This window comes from Loxodonta africana, chromosome 7 (assembly GCF_030014295.1).
Source record: "Loxodonta africana isolate mLoxAfr1 chromosome 7, mLoxAfr1.hap2, whole genome shotgun sequence".
NCBI classification, from domain to species: Eukaryota; Metazoa; Chordata; class Mammalia; order Proboscidea; family Elephantidae; genus Loxodonta; species Loxodonta africana.
In genome coordinates, this window is record NC_087348.1 from 35350723 (window position 1) to 35369062 (window position 18340).

Sequence of the window (18340 nt, forward strand, 5' to 3'; positions counted from 1 at the left end):
AATTGGAACTAATAGATTCAGCAGAGTATCAGGATACAAGATAAACATGCAAATATCAGTTGGATTCCTATGCACCAATAAAAAGAACTATGAAAAGGAAATCAGGAGAACAATACCATTTATAATAGCCCCTAAAAAAAATAAATCTAACCAGGGATGTAAAAGATACGTACAAAGAGAACTACAAAACACTACTGCATGAAACCAAGAGACCTACATAAATGGAAAGACATACCATACTCATGGATGCATAGACTCAGCATTGTGAAAACGTCAGTTCTACCCAAAGCAATCTACAAATGCAATGCAATCCCAATAACCAACAACATTCTTTAGATATAAAAACTAATCATTAACTTTATATGGAAAGGAAGGAGGCCCCGGATAGGTAAAGCATTGTTGAAGAAGCATAAAGTAGGAGGACTCGCGCTACCTGACCTCAGAACCTCTACTATACAACTATAGTAGTCAAAACGGCCAGGCACTCTGGTACAACAATAAACACATTGTCCAGTGGAACAGAATGTAGAACCCAGATGTAAATCTATCCACCTACAGACACCTATTCTTTGACAAAGGCTCAAAGTCCATTAAATGGGGAAAAGACAGTCTTTTTAACAAATGGTGCTGGCAAAACTGAATGTTTATCAGTAAAAAAAAAAAAAGGGAACAGGACTATACTTAACACCGTATACAAAAAATAATTCAAAATGGATCAGAGACCTAAACATAAAACCAGAAACCATAAACATTGTAGAAGAAAAAATAGCATCAACGCTAGAGGCCCTAATATGTGGCCTCTAGCGTTGGTAAGGTTTGTATATAAGTAGAATACAAACCATAACAATGCACAGACACCAGAAGATAAGCAGGATTACTGGGAACTTCTGGACTTCACCAAAACAGTAAAAAGAGAACCTGCAGACTGGGGAGAAGAATTTCACTGTGATAAATCCAACAAAGTTCTAATCTCTGAAACCTGTTAAGAAAATCTAACACCTCTACAACAAAAAATACAAATGATCTAATTAAAAAATGGTGGAGGATATGAACAGACACTTCAACAAAAAAGACATTCAGACAGCTGACAGACATGAGGAAGTGCTCACAATCACTAGCCATTAGAGAAATGAAAATCTTTTCATTTTGAGTTTTTTTAACAGTGGTCTCATACACTGTTAAAAAAACTCAAAAGGTTTACGTAGAGAAAGAAACAATCTTTGATGATTACTAGGGAGAGAAGGGGTGAGGAGGAGAAAATACTAGAAAAAAAAATGGATAAGTGGTAACTTTGATGAAGGATAAGACAGTACACAGTATTGGGGAAGTCAGCACAACCAGGAGCAAGGCAAGGTCATGGAAGCTTTATAGACACATCCAAACTCCCTGAGGGACCAAATTACAGGACTGGGGGCTGTGATCTCAGGGGACATCTAGTTCAACTGGCATAGCGTAGTTTATAAAGAGAATGTTCTACATCCTACTTCGGTGAGTACTGTCTGGGGTGTTAAAAGTTTGTGAGTGGCCATCTAAGTATTCCACTGTCCTACCCCATCTGGAACAAGGGAGAATGAAGAAAACCAAAGACATAAGGGAAAGATTAGTCCAAAAGACCAATGGGCCACAACTACCACAGCCTCCACCAGACTGAGTCCAGCACAGCTGGATAGTGCCTAGCTACCACCACCAGCTGCTCTGACAGGGATCACAATAGAGGGTCCCAGCCAGAGCTGGAGAAAAATGTAGAACAAAGTTCTAACTCAGAGGAAAAGACCACACTTACTGGTCTGACAGAGACTGGAGAAACCCCAAGAGTATGGCCCCAGACCCCTTTTAACTCAGTACTGAAGTCACTCCTGAGGTTCACCCTTGAGCCAAATGTTAGATGGGCCCAGAAAACAAATAGTAATTAAAAAAAAAAAATAGTAATACACGTAGCTAAACCATGTATATGAGGCTAAATGGGGACACAAGCCCTGGGGCAAGGATGAGAAGGCAGAAGGGGACAGGAAAGCTGGTATAGGGAACCCAGGGTAGGGAAGGGGAGAGTATTGACATGTCTTGGGGTTGGCTACCAGTGTCACAAAACAGTACATGTGTTAATTGTTCGTTGAGAAACTAATTTGCTCTGTAAGCCTTCATCAAAAGCACAATAAAAAAAGAAATAATGCTGCATGTATAATATAAAAAAGTATAAGTCATTCAAATCTCCGTCAGTGATAGAATGGATAATTGTGGTGTGTTCTTACGGTGGAATCTTAAATAGCAATGAAAAATGATTGAACAATAGTTACATGCATCAACATAGATTAATCTCAGAAACAATGTTGAACAAAAAGAGAATATACGTTAATATATATATATATATAAATTGGAGAATAAGCAAAAATATTGTGCTTAAAGATCTGTCTGCATGTGGTAAAATTAAAGCAAAGTAATAACTAACACAGTCAAGGTAGAGATTATGTCTCCTGTAGGTGGATGATAATAGCAGAGAGGTTCAGGGGGCTTCCAAGGTGCTAGTAATATTCTATTAGGTTTTAGTTACTTGAGTGTCCATTTGATTTAAACTATATTATACACATTCATTATTATATTTCACAGTAAAAACAATGCTGTGAACATCCTGGTACATACATCTTCATGTATATTTTTTCTTATCACTACACTGTTGATCACTAGTTATCTGTTGGTAGGTAAAGGGACATATGAATTTTAATTTGATATATCCTGCCTCGTTCTCTAAAATATTCAAGTGTTAGAGCTGTAGTGGTGCTTTATATTGTTAAATTATTTTACTTGCTGCTAAATGTAAGGTATATGTAAAAATATATATATATGTATGATTGAATTATAAGTAAGTGGGGTGGTAGATTTTGTTTTGGACAGTTTGAAAGTAGAGAAAGGACTATTATTAATAAAAGGAGAGCAAGACCATTATATCATAAACAAAGAAATTCAAACCCACTGCAGTCAAGTCAGTTCGGGCTGATAACAACCCTATAGGACAGAGTAGAACTGCCCCATAGGGTTTCCAAGGCTGTAATCTTTATGGAAGCAGACTGGCACATTTCTCTCTCATGGAGGGCTTGGTGGGTTTGAACCACTGACTTTTTGGTTGTCAACCAAGTGCTTTAATCACCGTGGCACCAGGGCTCCTTTGTTATATCATAAGGTTACTCCGTTTAAGTCAGTGGTAAACCTTTTCTCTTTTGGAGATTCCCACTACCTACAGACAGCACCAACAAGAATAGGTGAGTTCAGTAAAGATTGTCTACCCATCTTAACTAGTTCAGGTTTTTAAATTAATGCTGCTCTGACTTTAAGAGTCTTTTTTCGCTCACTTGATAAAGAACCCTTGTATATCTCAGGTTTGATGTCTAGCTTTTGTAAGTAATTGAAGCAGTGGTGTTCTGGAAGAGATTAGAAAAAGATTAATAAAGAAGAAAGGGAGAGCAGAAACTATACAGGTTAACATGGTAGAGTAAGGTAAATTTTATTTATAGATTGACATTCTAAGAAAAGTGATTATATATAAAGGATAAAATTTTTTTTTACATAGGTTGAGGAGTTGTTAGGGCTTTTATAACAGGTAAGGAAAAATAAAGCAAAGGAGAGAGAACTAATAGCCTTCTTCAGATAACTCTGCTACAGGAGTAAGAAAATGTATGTGGGGCTCTACCAGTATTGTCATTTAATTTCATATCTTTTCTTTTGTAGCAGTTGGTGCTGAAAATTCAGAAAAAATAGATGAGAATTCAGACAAAGAGGTGGAAGTAGAAGAATCTCCAGAGAAGATAAAAATACAAACAGCACCTAAAGTAGAAGAAGAAGTCCAGGATTTAAAAGTATGTATATTAATGCAATTTGACAAATAAGGATTAAAAAATTAGCAAACCAGAAAACTGATTTTTCTTCCTGTTAGCAAGTAGGAAAAGTAGTCTTTACTGTCTCCAAATTGAAATCATTTACTTCGGTAGGTAAAAAGGTCATACTTAAGGTCAGATTAAGGAATTAAAAAGACTGGCTTGATGAAGAGAAATTATATAAAATTAAATCCGAAATGCTGAATTAATTACTCTCTTTCCCGTTAAACCTTATTGGAAAGCACTAGCTTATCAAATAGGCTGCTTCTATAGTTTGAAAGTACTAACAAGACTAGAAGACACAGGTGTAATTCCTGCATGAACTACTTGTTGTATACATTTCTAATTTAATCTTACTGGTAAATATTTGGCTATTTAATGGCAGTCTTTTGGAAAAACCACTTAGCTTGTTCTTTGGGCATGAAAGAGTTTATCCAGTCATTAGCTAGTGTACAACCATGTGGGTAGGGACTGGGAAAATTCATTTTGTTTCAGCATATGGCTAGTATAAGCAGTTAGTAAATGGATAAAGGACTATTTGGGCAATATTGTGAGTTTTATTATTCAGGATCTATTTTCAAATGTTGAATTCCATGTTGTGTTAAAGTGCTTTATGATAGTATGAGTAGATATACATTTAATTCCTGGAGAGCTTCTGTCATTATCACTTTGTTGTGAATTTTACTATAAATTAAAATTTTGTCTTCTGCATTAACGGCTTTAGATGCAGCTGTTTGAGGAAGGCTATTTCTAGTATCACATAAATGAAAGATTTTACATAATACAAAAAATATTGCTGATTTTATTTTTGTTTTTCCTTTTTTTCTTCCCTGCCTTACAGTTTCAGATTGGAGAACTGGCAAATACCCTGACCAGTAAATTTGAATTCTTAGGCATTAATAGACAGTCCATCTCCAACTTTCACGTGCTGCTCTTACAGACTGAGGTAATTTAGCCATTTTTGATATGAACAATGTTTGAATAAAATGTGTGTAAGGTACCTACTTTGTGTTTTAGTGCTAAATTTAAGTTTTTAACCTTGATGCGTATATGAACCACCAGCCGAACAGCTAAGAATATGTAAACCAAAGCAAAATATAAATATGAAATAAACATCAAGTGTTTGTGATATAGTAATGATGCCTATTACAGTAAAACATGTAAAAGCTGGAACCTGTATAAAGTGGAAGCCTGTCAGAGAAGGAAACTCATATATTTTCCACTAAAACCAGAGGTAGAAAAGTGGTAAGACTGCAGCCTTTCAAGTGTGGAAAACTTGCGAGACCCGGAAAAACAAGGCAGTCCCATCAAGTTCGAGCTCTCACAGGTTTCACTGTATGTATATATAAGGCATATATCTTAGGACAGATTTTCTAATAAATTAAGATTCTACTCATAATGACCAAGTGAGGCCATAGAATTTGAAAGTGTTTTATAAGTTGTTTAAAGTATTATAAATCTATTTAAAAAGGAAATTTTTGAGTCCTATTTATATTCCACGTACTTTACAAAATACTAGGGAAGCCAATCGATACAGTCAAAAGGGGTGAAGAAATTGCTGCTGCTCATTGTCACAAGTATTGGAGACTTAGCAGTGTAAAAAATGTACTGGGGCCCAGTCCCATTTTTCACAGCTCTCTAGAGCAAACAAAATGGTCTTTTGAAATTACAATTGGATTTCTTTTCCTCTTTGGTCTACCCTCTCTTCTGCTAGAGTATAGCAATACAAATCTTGTACCAGAAAATGTATGTCTCTTTAACCTCTGTCACCTGATGTAGTAATAGCTCTTAAACTTATTTCTGTATGTGTTTGTTGACTCTAGACTCGGATTGCAGATTGGCGGGAAGGGGCTCTTAATGGAAACTACCTTAAACGAAAACTTCAGGATGCAGCAGAACAACTAAAACAGTATGAAATAAACGCCACTCCTAAAGGCTGGTCCTGCCACTGGGACAGGTACGCACTCTTCTCCCCTTTTCACCTTTCACCTTTGACATCTCAGACATGATTTGTGATCACCACCACCTGACGACGTGGCAGCCTGCCTGGAGACTGAGAGCAGCTACAGTTAGCGGTGCTGGGCAGGCAGAGCACCGCAAGCACTTACAGAGTTTGGGCCAGCTACACAGTGGAGAAACAAAAAGCAGTGTTTACAGTGTTCCATGTAACGGATTTTTTCCCAAGATTGGACAAAGCTGGTGTTGACTCTCCAGAGTGTTGCACGGAGTAGGGCGGGCTTGGGGGTTAAGCGCATGCGAGAGCTCTGTGCGCTTTACAGGACCTCTGGAAGCAACTACTCCTGATTAACCTCGGCGACGTTAAGGAAAGCTTCGTGGCTGAAGATGTGAATGAAGAACAAGATTACTATCTTCGGCCAGCAGGTCAGATCAAAACATTTCTTTTTATATTTGGCTTTTCTTGATTTTTTTTTTTTTTTTTTTCGTTATTTGAAATCTTTGCTCTTTTATTTTTCAGCTCCCAGATCCTCTCCCTCTCTTTAGCTTTCACTGTTTGATACCAAGAGTATGAAATGTGAATTCCACGGTCCAAGAGGGGAAGAGTCACCTTTCACAAACTTCGTTGTTCTCTTCTTTGGAAGGGAAATTAGTGTTCTAGGCGATTGAGTCCCTTCAGTCATGAAACTTGAAACCCTGTAAAGCAAAAAAAAAAAAGAGATGTTTTCTAAGTCATCTGTTGTAGAGGGCTCAGGGCTGTATTCACAGAGCTGCTGGCAGTGCAAATAGCTTTGAATTATCCTTGGCTCTCCATCCTCGATTGTCAAAGCTCTTTGTTGCCTTTGTGAATAGCAGTCCATTAAGAAGAGGTTCGTCCCTGTGAGAGCAGACTGCTGCCCTGGGACAGGACCAAATGGAGTGTCTTTGTAGGAGAATGGGTTTTAAAACATGTGTTTTCTTTCTTGTAATTTAGGGATCATAGACGATATTTCTATGTAAACGAACAGTCGGGCGAGTCTCAGTGGGAGTTCCCAGATGGTGAGGAGGAGGAGGAAGAAAGCCAAGCACAAGAAAGTAGAGACGAGACTCTTTCCAAACACATTTTGAAAGACAAAACTGGCACTGACTCAAATTCTGCAGAATCCGCCGAGAATTCCACAGGTGGGACAATTCACCCTCTATTAATTGGAGAGAAGAGATCTTAGAGAAAAAAGACTTAATACTTCTTATTAATTTATAAGAAGAACTTTTTGTGTTAATTTTTTAAGAGGAGCTTTTAATAACATAAGCTTCTAATTGAGAAATAGTAACTGACCTACAAAAAAGAATGCATGAATTGTACTGAAAGAAACTAAGGCAGTGACTAGTTGGAAGTCAGAATGCTGTTCATATCATGTATCAGACTACACAAAGATGGAATGATGAGCCAGTATATTTTGACTTTAAAAGATTGTCTTATTGTATAATCCTATTGATTTCCAAGAACAGGAATGCTAGTTGATGCCAAGGACCTAGAACTAGTTGAATTGTCAGTGTCTACATTGAGATTTGTTCAGCTCCGCAAATCAAAATGATCTGTAGAAACACTGCAAAACTAGGACCATACTTTTTTCAGAGAAGCAAAGTAATTGGTTGTTAAAAGTCACCACCAAAAGAAAAAAAAAATCACCAAGATTCTAGTTATAAAACAATCAGAAATCTGAGGCTAATCCCATTTAAGGTAGTCTTAGAGGTATTTTATTCAGTTATATACAAAAAGTACACTTTCATAGCTCCTCAGTTTCTCTGAGTTTCTGATAACTGCGGAAGAGCCACAGCTTGGTGGCCACGTTATGGATGTTTAATAGATATTTCTGATACATTTGGCTTTTACAAAGAATCTACAGGTATTTGTGAATGAACAAGAGAAGACCCAGTTTTTTCCCTCTAAGTTCACCTTTGTTTGGATGACAAAAATAAGTGAATAATATAACACAGCCAAGGCTGATAACCTTTTGATCTTAAAACTCAGTAGCTATTTGTTAAAACAATAATGTTTGAAGGCAAAAATCTATAGAGTGATTTCTAAGTAATGGGTCTTTGAAGATTAAAAGATGTGGAATTTGTTGGGAGTTTACAGGGAGTAAAGAGCTGAGTTCTTTTGTCCTCTGTTCATTAAAAATGTTACTTTGTATTCTACTGGCTCCCTGGTCCCAATAGAAAATTTCTGATAGCGTACCAAATGAAACTGATAATGTACAAAATGATGGGTTCTGTTAACTTCTTAAATGACCTGTGAATCTTTGTCATATCACCTTAAATGAAAAGTCATATGACTGCTGTAATAATTTTAGAACTACCAAAAACAAGTGTGGTTTTCTGCTACTTCACATTTCAGAAGTGTATTTTCTCAGGTTGTAGGGTATTTCACTTTTTTTATGAAGGAACTTCCTTTTGAATACTTTTCCCCCCACTTTCGGTGGTAATGATAAAAACCCATTGCCGTGAGTTGATTACCACTCATGGCAACCCCACAGGACAGAGTAGAACTGCCTCACGGGGTTTCCAAGGAGCGCCTGGTGGATTCAGACTGCCAGGCTTTTGGTTAGCAGCTGAACTCTTAACTGCTGTGCCACCAGGGTTTCCTAGTAATGATAGACATGTTGAATAATTAGTTGGTGAGCTGAAGTGGCTCGATGATAGTTCTGGGTAGGAGATTCCACTTCTGACTGCTGTCTAATGAATATCATAGTGCCTTTTTTTTTTTTTTTAACCCTTTTCATATGTTCCAAAGCTGAGTATTCTAGAATTACTAACTCTTAATTTTTTTATGGTTCTGTGATCACTTCAGGGTTAAGTGTTATTTTCTTCTTTTGTTGAAGACACACACAGTTAGTTGGTTCTGTCAGTGAAAGGCAACTCTTGAGCTATTTCCATCTGATTAAAACAAACTAGTGCTATAGGAAAAAGTCATTGCCAAACTAGCTTAGATACTCTGAAACCTCTACTGAGACTCCCTAGAGCCACACGATAAAAACTGATCCAGATAAAATCTAAATCTTATACCAAGACCTTTGGGATTTAAATATTCATAATCATTTTAACCCTATAAAGGGCGTTTATATAAATATATGCTCTTAGTCATCCCTGGAGTGGCTAAAATCATTTATTAAAGAAGAAAATTTACTACTCTTTGAAGATGCAAGGAAGTTTCAAAGTTCTCATTTTTCTAAATCATTTTTAGTCCTTGTATATTATTTCAGTGTTTGAATTTAGTATCATTTTCCATAAAAACAAAAAATACTTGAAGCTTAATAAAAATTAAAAAAAAAAAAAAAATACCAGTTGCCATCAATCAACTCCATCCAACTCATGGAGACCCCGTGTGTGTCAGTGTAGAAATGTATTCCATCAGTTTTCGGTGAATTATTTTTTTGAGGCATATCTGGGTAGACTCAAACCTCCAACCTTCAGTTGGCAGCCAAGCATGTTAATCATTTACACCACCACCCAGGGACTCCCATGTCTCTAAAGATGGTTGATATTTCAAAATATCTAACTTGTCTGCCTGGGCTTTTGACGGTTAGGCTTAAGTTTAACTACCTTTTTTTTTTTTTTTTTTAATCTGTCTTTGGAACTATTGTTTGTATAGTAATGTTTTGCTATAAATTGCCAGCCTGGTCTCTTAGGTCAAAATACCAAACAATTTTCTCTTTGGGGAGATACAGGAAAACAATAAAGGAAGGCTGCATTATAAATAAAAGTAAAGATGCATAGAAGAAAAAGTTCTGGAAGAATTCAGTGTTTGAATCTCCACGCTGTTCTATCATTAAGCTTATAGCTTTTAATCTGTTAGCACGTAATAAAAGCTATTTATTGTGTACCGTTTAAACCTCTACTGAGACCTACGAGTTAAATGCTCTCTTACATGGTAAAATACAAACTAGTTTAAATTCAGAAACAAGGAGGAACATCTTTGGATGCTCCATGGATATCAAACTAAGATTTCTTGAAGTTGTGTTTCTGATAGAAGAAATATTAAGACACAGCTTTTATGTGTTAAGTAAATGTCCGTAGTTTGAGATTCAGTTATAAAGTTTAAAAGTGCTCCTCCTTTGCTGCTAAATTTATCAAGTCTCATTTAATCTTGTATTTACATGAAGTTTAATTGATTCTGATGAGCTTTGCCAGGAATTGTAAACCACATAATTCACTTTGACAATGCTGTGTTTCCTATGAATTCCTTCATAGCAGTATGTCACAACCATAAATGTATGGGTATTGCGTTATGCTTTTAGATGAGAAACCTCCCAGCATATAAAATCTGACATATATCTGCTTATGTGTTGTAGTTGGTATAGTGGAAGGAGTGTGTTATTAATCCTCCATGTTTATTACTTTAGTTCTGAAGTAATCTTCACATACTATTACATGAGCTACGCTGCCCGGCCATACCTAGACTTTATTTGTCTAAAAGTATATAAATTTAAATTATATATGGCCAGACATGAAAACTTATGAGCTATTTTTTAAGTCTTTTAGCTGGAAAACTGCATTTCTGTTTTCTGGTGGGGTTTTTTCAGTTCGTTAACAGTAAGCAACATCTCAAAATAATTATGGTGTGGCCACTTATACAATGTATCTGTTACATAAAAAGTAAAGCTACTCTAAAGTCAAATGGCTTCTGTTCACTTTGGTTCAGGGCTTCGGGCTAGTTCAGCCTGGTTGGGTCACGGCCCAGTAAGCAACACCAGAACGGACCCAAATTTTTTTCACTAAATGTAGGCTAATCAGAACACTAACCAGAACAGGAGGAATTACAGGTTGAAGCCCTGCTAGAAATTTAATCTCCCTCTTGGAAAATAAGGGCAGTGTACACATTGCATAGCAACCAAATCTCTTGACTAACTGAGTTGAACCAGTGGTGCCAGCTCAGAGATGGTGACAGACTGAGCCAGTTTTTGAATGTGTGTCACTTTCCACAGTCCTGGCAGTAACCCAGTGTCACTCATCAGGCTTCAAGTCTCCCATCCCAGAGCTTCGACCTGTAATGCCCATTACAGTTGGCATTCCTGATCACCCAGATTTTTAAAATTCAGGTCTGTTCCTGTTTTGCTTCATTGGCCATGACTGAACAGGTTCAAAACCCTGCTTTGGCTTTACTTTTTTGAGTGCTGGTATAGTATAGTTTGAACTGAGTAATGTTGTAAAAGGCCTTCCCTTGCCCTGTGGAGCCTTTTATAATCTGACTGTTCTTTAACCCTCTGCTTTGATCATGAAATATAACAGGTAACTGCATCTGGATCTCTACTCCATGAGAGAGGAGATTTCTTTGAAATTTCTATAAAAGTCTCAGACTTCTGATTTTCACCAGGACGTCTTGGTAAAATAGAAAGCACTAATCTAGGAGTCAGACCTGAACTCTAGCTCTGGCCTGGCTACTAACAGCTGTATAATCTCAGGCATGTCAGTTCCCTCCTAGGTTTCATTACCTTTTCAATGAGGGAGTTGAACCAGATGATTTCTCATGTCTCTTCTACTCCTAAATTCTATGATTTTAGGGAGAAAATCCCCTTCAACATTCCTGGGATAGATATCTAATAGTCCCAAATATTGTGAAACTTCCCTATTGACGATAAAGAGGGATGGGGAAGGCTACAAGTAAGTATATCCTCCTATTTTCTCTAATATTTAAAGCTGTTCCTATTAGGGAAAGGACAAGAGTTAACTGGCTTTTGCAAAATTTGAGGAAAGCTTACCCTGCACATTTTTAGACTAGCCCTGATTTCTTAACTCAAACATTGGCAATAGCAATTTCAGTTCCTCTGCATATACAAACACCTCTTTTTTTTTATCCCTTAGATACCATTTACCTAGAAGATTTGTCTCCCTAATTTCCCTTTTCTCACAAAAATAAAAATTACCCTCCCTGATTTGTGTTGCTGTGATCTGGTAAATGATTATAATTCGCACAAAGGTGTGAAAGAGTGATAGGGTTGACAACAGCACCCTGCAAATTTAAAATTTAGTAACCCAAATTAATTAAAATGGGTCTAATTTGTGTTTTGAGTTGCTACTTCTCTGGGTCATCCCCAATCACTTAACCAGTTCACTAAGAAATAAAACATGAAAACAGTGTTGGAAATGCACACCACTCACCCTTTTCACTTCTAAAATAAAAAAGACTCCAGAGTCTTGCCTTCTCATCGTATGTGTTGAAACTGAATATGTGAGATCTAAACTGTAGATTCAGGTGACTTCTTGAATTTCTCTTTGGATTGATGTGCTTCATTTACTCATCCGTAAATCTGTGCCCAAAGAACAAGACTGGTATAGCACAGCTAGGGGAAGTGCTAACTGAGGTTCATAAATTTAACTTTTCATGAAAGTCATTTCTAAATTCAAGTGTTTCAATATTTCAGTGCCATTTATGTAAAGTAGATGCCTTTAGGTGAAATTTTGTTAGGGAAAGGGGAGCCAGCCTCTGCTGTTTGAGACTACTTTACATACTGTACTAGGTTCCTATTCTATTGATATTTGTCTCACCAGTCAGTTGAACGTTTCTGTGAATATAAGCCATGGAGTTTTTGTTTTGCTCTTTCCGTGACACCTATCTGTTTTTCATAGGTTCTCTTTGTAAAGAGTCCTTTTCTGGCCAAGTTTCTTCTTCATCGCTCATGCCACTTACTCCATTCTGGACCCTTCTTCAGTCAAACGTGCCTGTGCTTCAACCTCCATTACCTTTGGAAATGCCACCACCCCCACCTCCTCCCCCAGAGTCCCCTCCTCCTCCACCCCCACCACCTCCTCCTGTAGAAGATGGTGAAATACAGGAGGTGGAGATGGAAGATGAGGGAAGTGAGGAGCCTCCTGCCCCAGGAACAGAGGAGGATACTCCTTTGAAACCCTCAGCACCAGCAACAGTTGTAACTACCCAGGTGAGTAAAGCCAGTTGACATTCTGAAGAGCTTTGGGAGACTGGGCTGGAATATGATCAACACCATATATTACTGTAGAAAATAATGTTTTACCAGGGCCTGAGCCACTAACCAGAATCTTTGTGTTTCAGAGTTCAGTTGATTCTGGCACCTCTAGCTCTCCTTCCACCAAAGCGGTAAAAAGAAAAGCTACAGAAATTAGTACTGCAGCAGTTCAGAGGTCAGCTACCATTGGCAGTTCTCCTGTCCTCTACAGTCAGTCAGCTGTAGCTAGAGGTAAGTAAGCATCATGGCATCATGAATGAAGTGTGTTTTTTCCTTGGATTGTTTCTTTCTTTGTTTCCATCATTAAATGCTATAAATTGAAGAAATGTTAAAAACTTTTGATTGCAACAACTATTTTTTTAAGGAAAAGACACATTGGAATAATTTTGTGGGTGATATAACCCCCAATTCCCTTTTTCTTCTTATTTCTGGTCTTGTGATGATGTCTTTTTTTATACTATCATTTTATGTTTTTCATGTTAGGTCAGCAGGCAACAGGGATCAGTAACCAGGCTGCAGGGATTGGACACCCAGCAATAACAGTTAGCCATCCAGCAGCAGGAATGGGTCATCAGGCCAGAGGAATAAGCCTGCAGTCGAATTACTTAGGACTTGCAACAGCATCAGCGATTATGAGCTATGCTGAATGTTCTGTCCCAATTGGAGTGACTTCTCCCACACTGCAGCCAGTCCAGGCCCGAGGTGCTGTGTCTACCACTGCCATTATAGAGCCGCCACCACCTCCTCCTCCGCCACCACCACCGCCACCAGCTCCCAAAATGCCACCACCTGAGAAGACCAAAAAAGGAAAGAAAGATAAGGTATAGGAAATCTGTGTTTAATTTTTTTTTTTTTTTTTTAATTTAAAATGTTGGGATGCAAGTCACATAACAAAATTAACTATTTTAAACTGTACAATTCAGTGGCATTCAGTTACATTCACACCGTTGTACAGCTACCACCTCCATCTAGTTCCAAACCATTTGTATCACCCCAAAGGAAAAACCTGTACCCATTAAGCAGTCTGGCCCCATTACCTTGTCTCCTGTCCCTTGGCAACCACCAATCTGTTTTCTGTCTCTTTAGATTTGCCTATTCTGGACATTTCATATAAATGGAATCATATACTATGTGACCTTTTGTATCTGGTTTATTTCATTTAGCATAATGTTTTCAGGGTTCATCCACACTGTAGCATGCATCAGTACTTCATTCTTTTATATAGCAGAATAGTGTTCCGTTGCATGCAGCATATACCATCTTTTGTTGTTATAGGCCATTTTTAAAGAATAAAATACATCCTTTAAAGTGCTGGAGTATTTGAGACCAGTATATATTTTCAGTCTTTTTTGCTGAGAAGTTTCATATGCCACTTACATAACTAGAAAAAAGGAGTTTCTAGCCATTTAATGTTTATTCCTCCAGCCGTGATGTTTCCGTGTTAAAAATGTGCTCAAAAGTCCTATGGATCCATGGCTTTGAATATGATGTTGGGTGCTGTCAAGTCAATTTCAGCTCGTAGCAACCCTGTGTGACAGAGTAGAATGTCCCATAGGGTTTTCTCGTCTGTAATCTTTACAGGAGCAAATCGCCAGGTCTTTCTCCTGCAGAGCCACTGGGTTGGATTCAAACTGCCAACCTTTCAGTTAGGAGCTCAGCGCTTAGCTGTTTTGCCACCAGGGCTCCTTTTGAATATAGTAGGCAATGCATAAATTCTAAATTTATTTTCCCACATAATTTTTTACTAAGCCCTACAGAATTCAAAGTGAAACAGCAGTGTCTAAGTCTGTCCATTTTTAACCAAGTTTGCAGATGTTAGGTGAGAGGTTATACCCCAGCAAGCGAGCCATCTATGCTTACGTGACCATTATTATTTCAACTTACTTGTACTCGGTTGGTCCCATGCTAACCCAGAGGGGCTTTGTTGGAGGAGTTGTGTGTAGTGTGTCAGGCTGTGCCACAGGTAAGATGACAGAATGGAATGTGAGAGGTGTATGGAGCAAAGGTGTGAGCATGACAGATGGGCATTCATTTTCCCAGAAAGCTAAGAACTATCGATGACAGTCAAAACAGGGTATTGGGCAGGGAACCAAATAACGTGAAAGACTGAAAATGTTAAATTTATTTTCTCAGATCTTTGGGGACCTTATTCAAGTACTCTGTCTCAAGTGCAGACAGGAAAAACAACTTGGGCCCTGATCCCCAGTCCTCATGTGAGCACAGTACTCAGTCACAGCTATCATTTGAGCTCCTACTTAGCCCACTTACCGTTTAACCTGATTGGGTCTGCAAGCCCTGCTCCTCTTCAAACGGGAATAACAATTGGTCTTAATTATGGTCAAATACAGTGGTTCTCTAGTTTTACATAAATAATCATATTTTAACAAGTGCACTTTGAATGCATACTATGGGTCAGGAGCTGGCATTAGGAACTTGGGATTCAGGAGTGAAATAGACAGCCTGTTTTTATAGAGCTTTCCTTCTGGCAGGGAGTGAGGTGGGGAGATAGATAAGCAAATAAATATATTAGGTGATGATTTTTAAGGGCAATGAAGAAAAATAAGCAGTGTAAGGACAGAAAGTGGTTTTGGCATATCTACTTGCTTCTTTCCTATTTAATAGTTGTTGATTTTGCTGTTCTTTCCAGAAACGCTGGGCACTTGTTTCTCAGCCCTGTTTATTTACCAGTTGATGTGAACACCTCTATTTAAAATTTGAAAAAAGGAACACTATAATTGTGAGGAGATAGCATAAGGACAGCAGTTTGGCATTTCATAGAATAGGGAGACTAAAGGAAATTCTTTTGTAATTTCATAAAATGTATTTATAGTTCTTTATATTTTTAACTAAGCTTTTTGGTTCATATTTGGTAAGAATTTTCAGCAAAACAACTTAGAAAAATTCATTTTCTGTTCTTTTGATTTTGAAGTTGGCTTACTCCTTAGCACTAGCAAAAGATCCTGATTGCCAGTATACAAGATTGAACGTTTCTGCCCTCCTTATTTTATGTATTATATTCCCTCTTAATTTTAATAATTGTTATAGGCGAAGAAGAGTAAAACCAAAATGCCGTCTCTGGTAAAGAAATGGCAGAGTATCCAGCGTGAGTTAGATGAAGAGGAGAACTCTAGTTCCAGTGAAGAGGACAGGGAATCAACCGCACAGAAGCGAATTGAAGAGTGGAAACAGCAGCAGCTGGTCAGGTAAACAGACAGATCACAGACTGGGGTGGATCGTGGTGGTTGTCGTCTTTATAGAGCAGTCATGTTCTTAAAATCATAGTCCTTAGCTTTTGCTGCTCTTTATAAACTGTTATCTAAAATAATTTTTAATTCTCAAAGAAGTATTTATTTCCCTGTAAACGTCACGTTCTAGCCTTTTTTCAAACTCCACAAGCATCAGAGTTATAGTACTTTCTCCCACTGATTGTCCTTCTTAAGCAAAGGATTGTCCTAATCTGCTGTGTACCAGGAAAAAAAATAATCAGCATTTACCATCTAGATCCAGTGGACCTTATAGACCCTGTGTTTTGTTTTGTTTTTAATGTAAATATTTTTAATTTATTTTACATACAGTTTACCAAAGTAAAGATGAAGGATCAGGAGGAAAATTATATTAGAAATTTTAACAAGAATTTAAACATAGCAAACCTAAATTTTTATTCCATAGTTTCCTAGTTTTGAGGGCCAGGGGGAAAAAAAAAAAAAAAACCCTTTGCCATTGAGCTGATTCCAACTTGTAGCAACCCAGCAGGACTCCGTAGAACTGTCCCATGGAGTTTCCAAGGCTGTGAATCTTTACGGAAGTAGACTGCTGCATCTTTCTCCCATGGAGTAGGTGGTGGGTTTGAACCCCCGACCTTTTGGTTTGCAACCGAGCACTTAACCGTTGCGCCACCAGGACTCCTCTAGTTTTGAGGGTATACTTACTAAAATGGACACATTCTTTGAATGCAGCTAACTGCTCGTCACTTGTTCTGCATAAACCTGGAACAATCTCAACTAAAAAGATTTTTTTTAGAGACTAAAATTGTCTCCAGACTCTTACTTCCTGGAAAACTGATAGCTATTTTGGGCAGCACAGTTAGAAAGCTGAGGGATAGTGTATTAGTAATGGCTTATTTCACTTTTGCATCATCCTTCAGTTTTCTTATTGTCAAGAACATGTTTTACTCTTTCAGTGTGGCTTTAATGGTTATTAGAGTTATATGTACATAATTAAATATATACTTACTATAGAGACTTGTGGAGTGTGTGTGTTGATCCATCAGAATTAAGAAATTTGATTAATATGCTGGTATTTAGCTAAGAAACTTGAACATTTTTATGAACATAGATGTGATAGATCAGATTTTCAGTACAAGGTTCTTGCTAGGGAATGAAGAGTTTTTTTTTTTTCAGTGATGTAATCTGTTTTTTTTCCCCCAACAGTGGCATGGCAGAGAGAAATGCTAATTTTGAAGCCCTTCCTGAGGATTGGCGAGCAAGACTGAAGAGAAGGAAAATGGCTCCAAACACATGAAATTTTTAAGAAAAATTTTATTTTTGGTATTTGTTTTATGTTCAGTTCAGAGTCTTAACCAGTTTTACTGTTGTCAAACTGTAAATGTTATCGGGGAGAGCTTATGAATTTCCTGGGCAAGAACATACATATACCAAGTTTTCACACTTGTGAAATGTAATATTTCTGTTTTGTTGAAAGCTGAGGTGATTGAAATTTCTTTGACCTGGCTGCCTTTATTCTCACACTGGGAAGCTCAGCATGTTAGGTATATTAACCTCATCAGTCTTAAACATGTGGCTCTAAAGGACTCGCTGACAAAAAGTGAAGGGCTTTCCTGCCTAATAGAGGCTTATTTGGCCCTCTCACTGACTTCTATTCCAGAACAAGTGCAATTATGAAGACAGCTGGGTTCCACCTAGTTAAACTGGGATTATTGCTTTTTCTGACCTCTTTTCCTGTAGTCTGTTATGCCTAAAGCGCTAAGGTCTTTCAGCCTTTGCTGACAAATGGCCACACGCTTTAGTTTTTCTCACAAATTCTAAAACTGATAGCTCAGTCATTTCACACCATAAATAGGTGGCATATTTAAATTTTAATAAGGCAGCAGCAACAGCAGGTGTTCATGTCCTTGATTTTGAGAATTTCCCCTCAAGTATGTGGCAGTAATTGTAACAAGAGCCACTCTATATATTAATGTATTTCTATTGTCTTAACCCTGTTCCAAAATTCACCTCCCTTCTATGTGTGACTGTATTATCCATAAAATTCCAGTATTTAAAAAGCAGTTTACTCTTGTACTTCTGTTGTATCACAATCAGGTAAAAGTCACTTTAAACTGAAGGAAAGGCAAATTGTGTTTTAAAGCTATTTGTATTTCTCCAGTTTTTGGCCTTGTAAATTTGTACATATGCACTAATAAAACTTTTTTTTATACTTCTGAGTGGTTATCCGCTTGTTCTTCTGAGCCTGTTAAGTGATTACTGTGTAAACAGAACTTCAGTCTATTCTTAATTGTTTTTTCAAATCAGATGCAATGCAGGGCATGTGCAAACA

At 37.6% G+C, this 18340-nt stretch overlaps 1 protein-coding gene across 1 annotated transcript in view; it reads left to right on the forward strand.

Annotated features, from left to right (window-relative positions):
- Positions 1-18204, forward strand: part of FNBP4 (formin binding protein 4) — a 31456-nt gene extending 13252 nt beyond the window's left edge. Inside the window, exons 9-17 of the mRNA XM_010592057.3 lie at positions 3721-3848; positions 4708-4812; positions 5690-5823; positions 6796-6983; positions 12429-12739; positions 12871-13015; positions 13268-13605; positions 15830-15987; positions 17215-18204. Coding sequence (XP_010590359.2) covers positions 3721-3848; positions 4708-4812; positions 5690-5823; positions 6796-6983; positions 12429-12739; positions 12871-13015; positions 13268-13605; positions 15830-15987; positions 17215-17305 — 1598 coding nt within the window. The 3' untranslated portion in view covers positions 17306-18204. The remainder of the gene's footprint in view (positions 1-3720; positions 3849-4707; positions 4813-5689; positions 5824-6795; positions 6984-12428; positions 12740-12870; positions 13016-13267; positions 13606-15829; positions 15988-17214) is intronic.
- Positions 18205-18340: the final 136 nt, after the last annotated feature.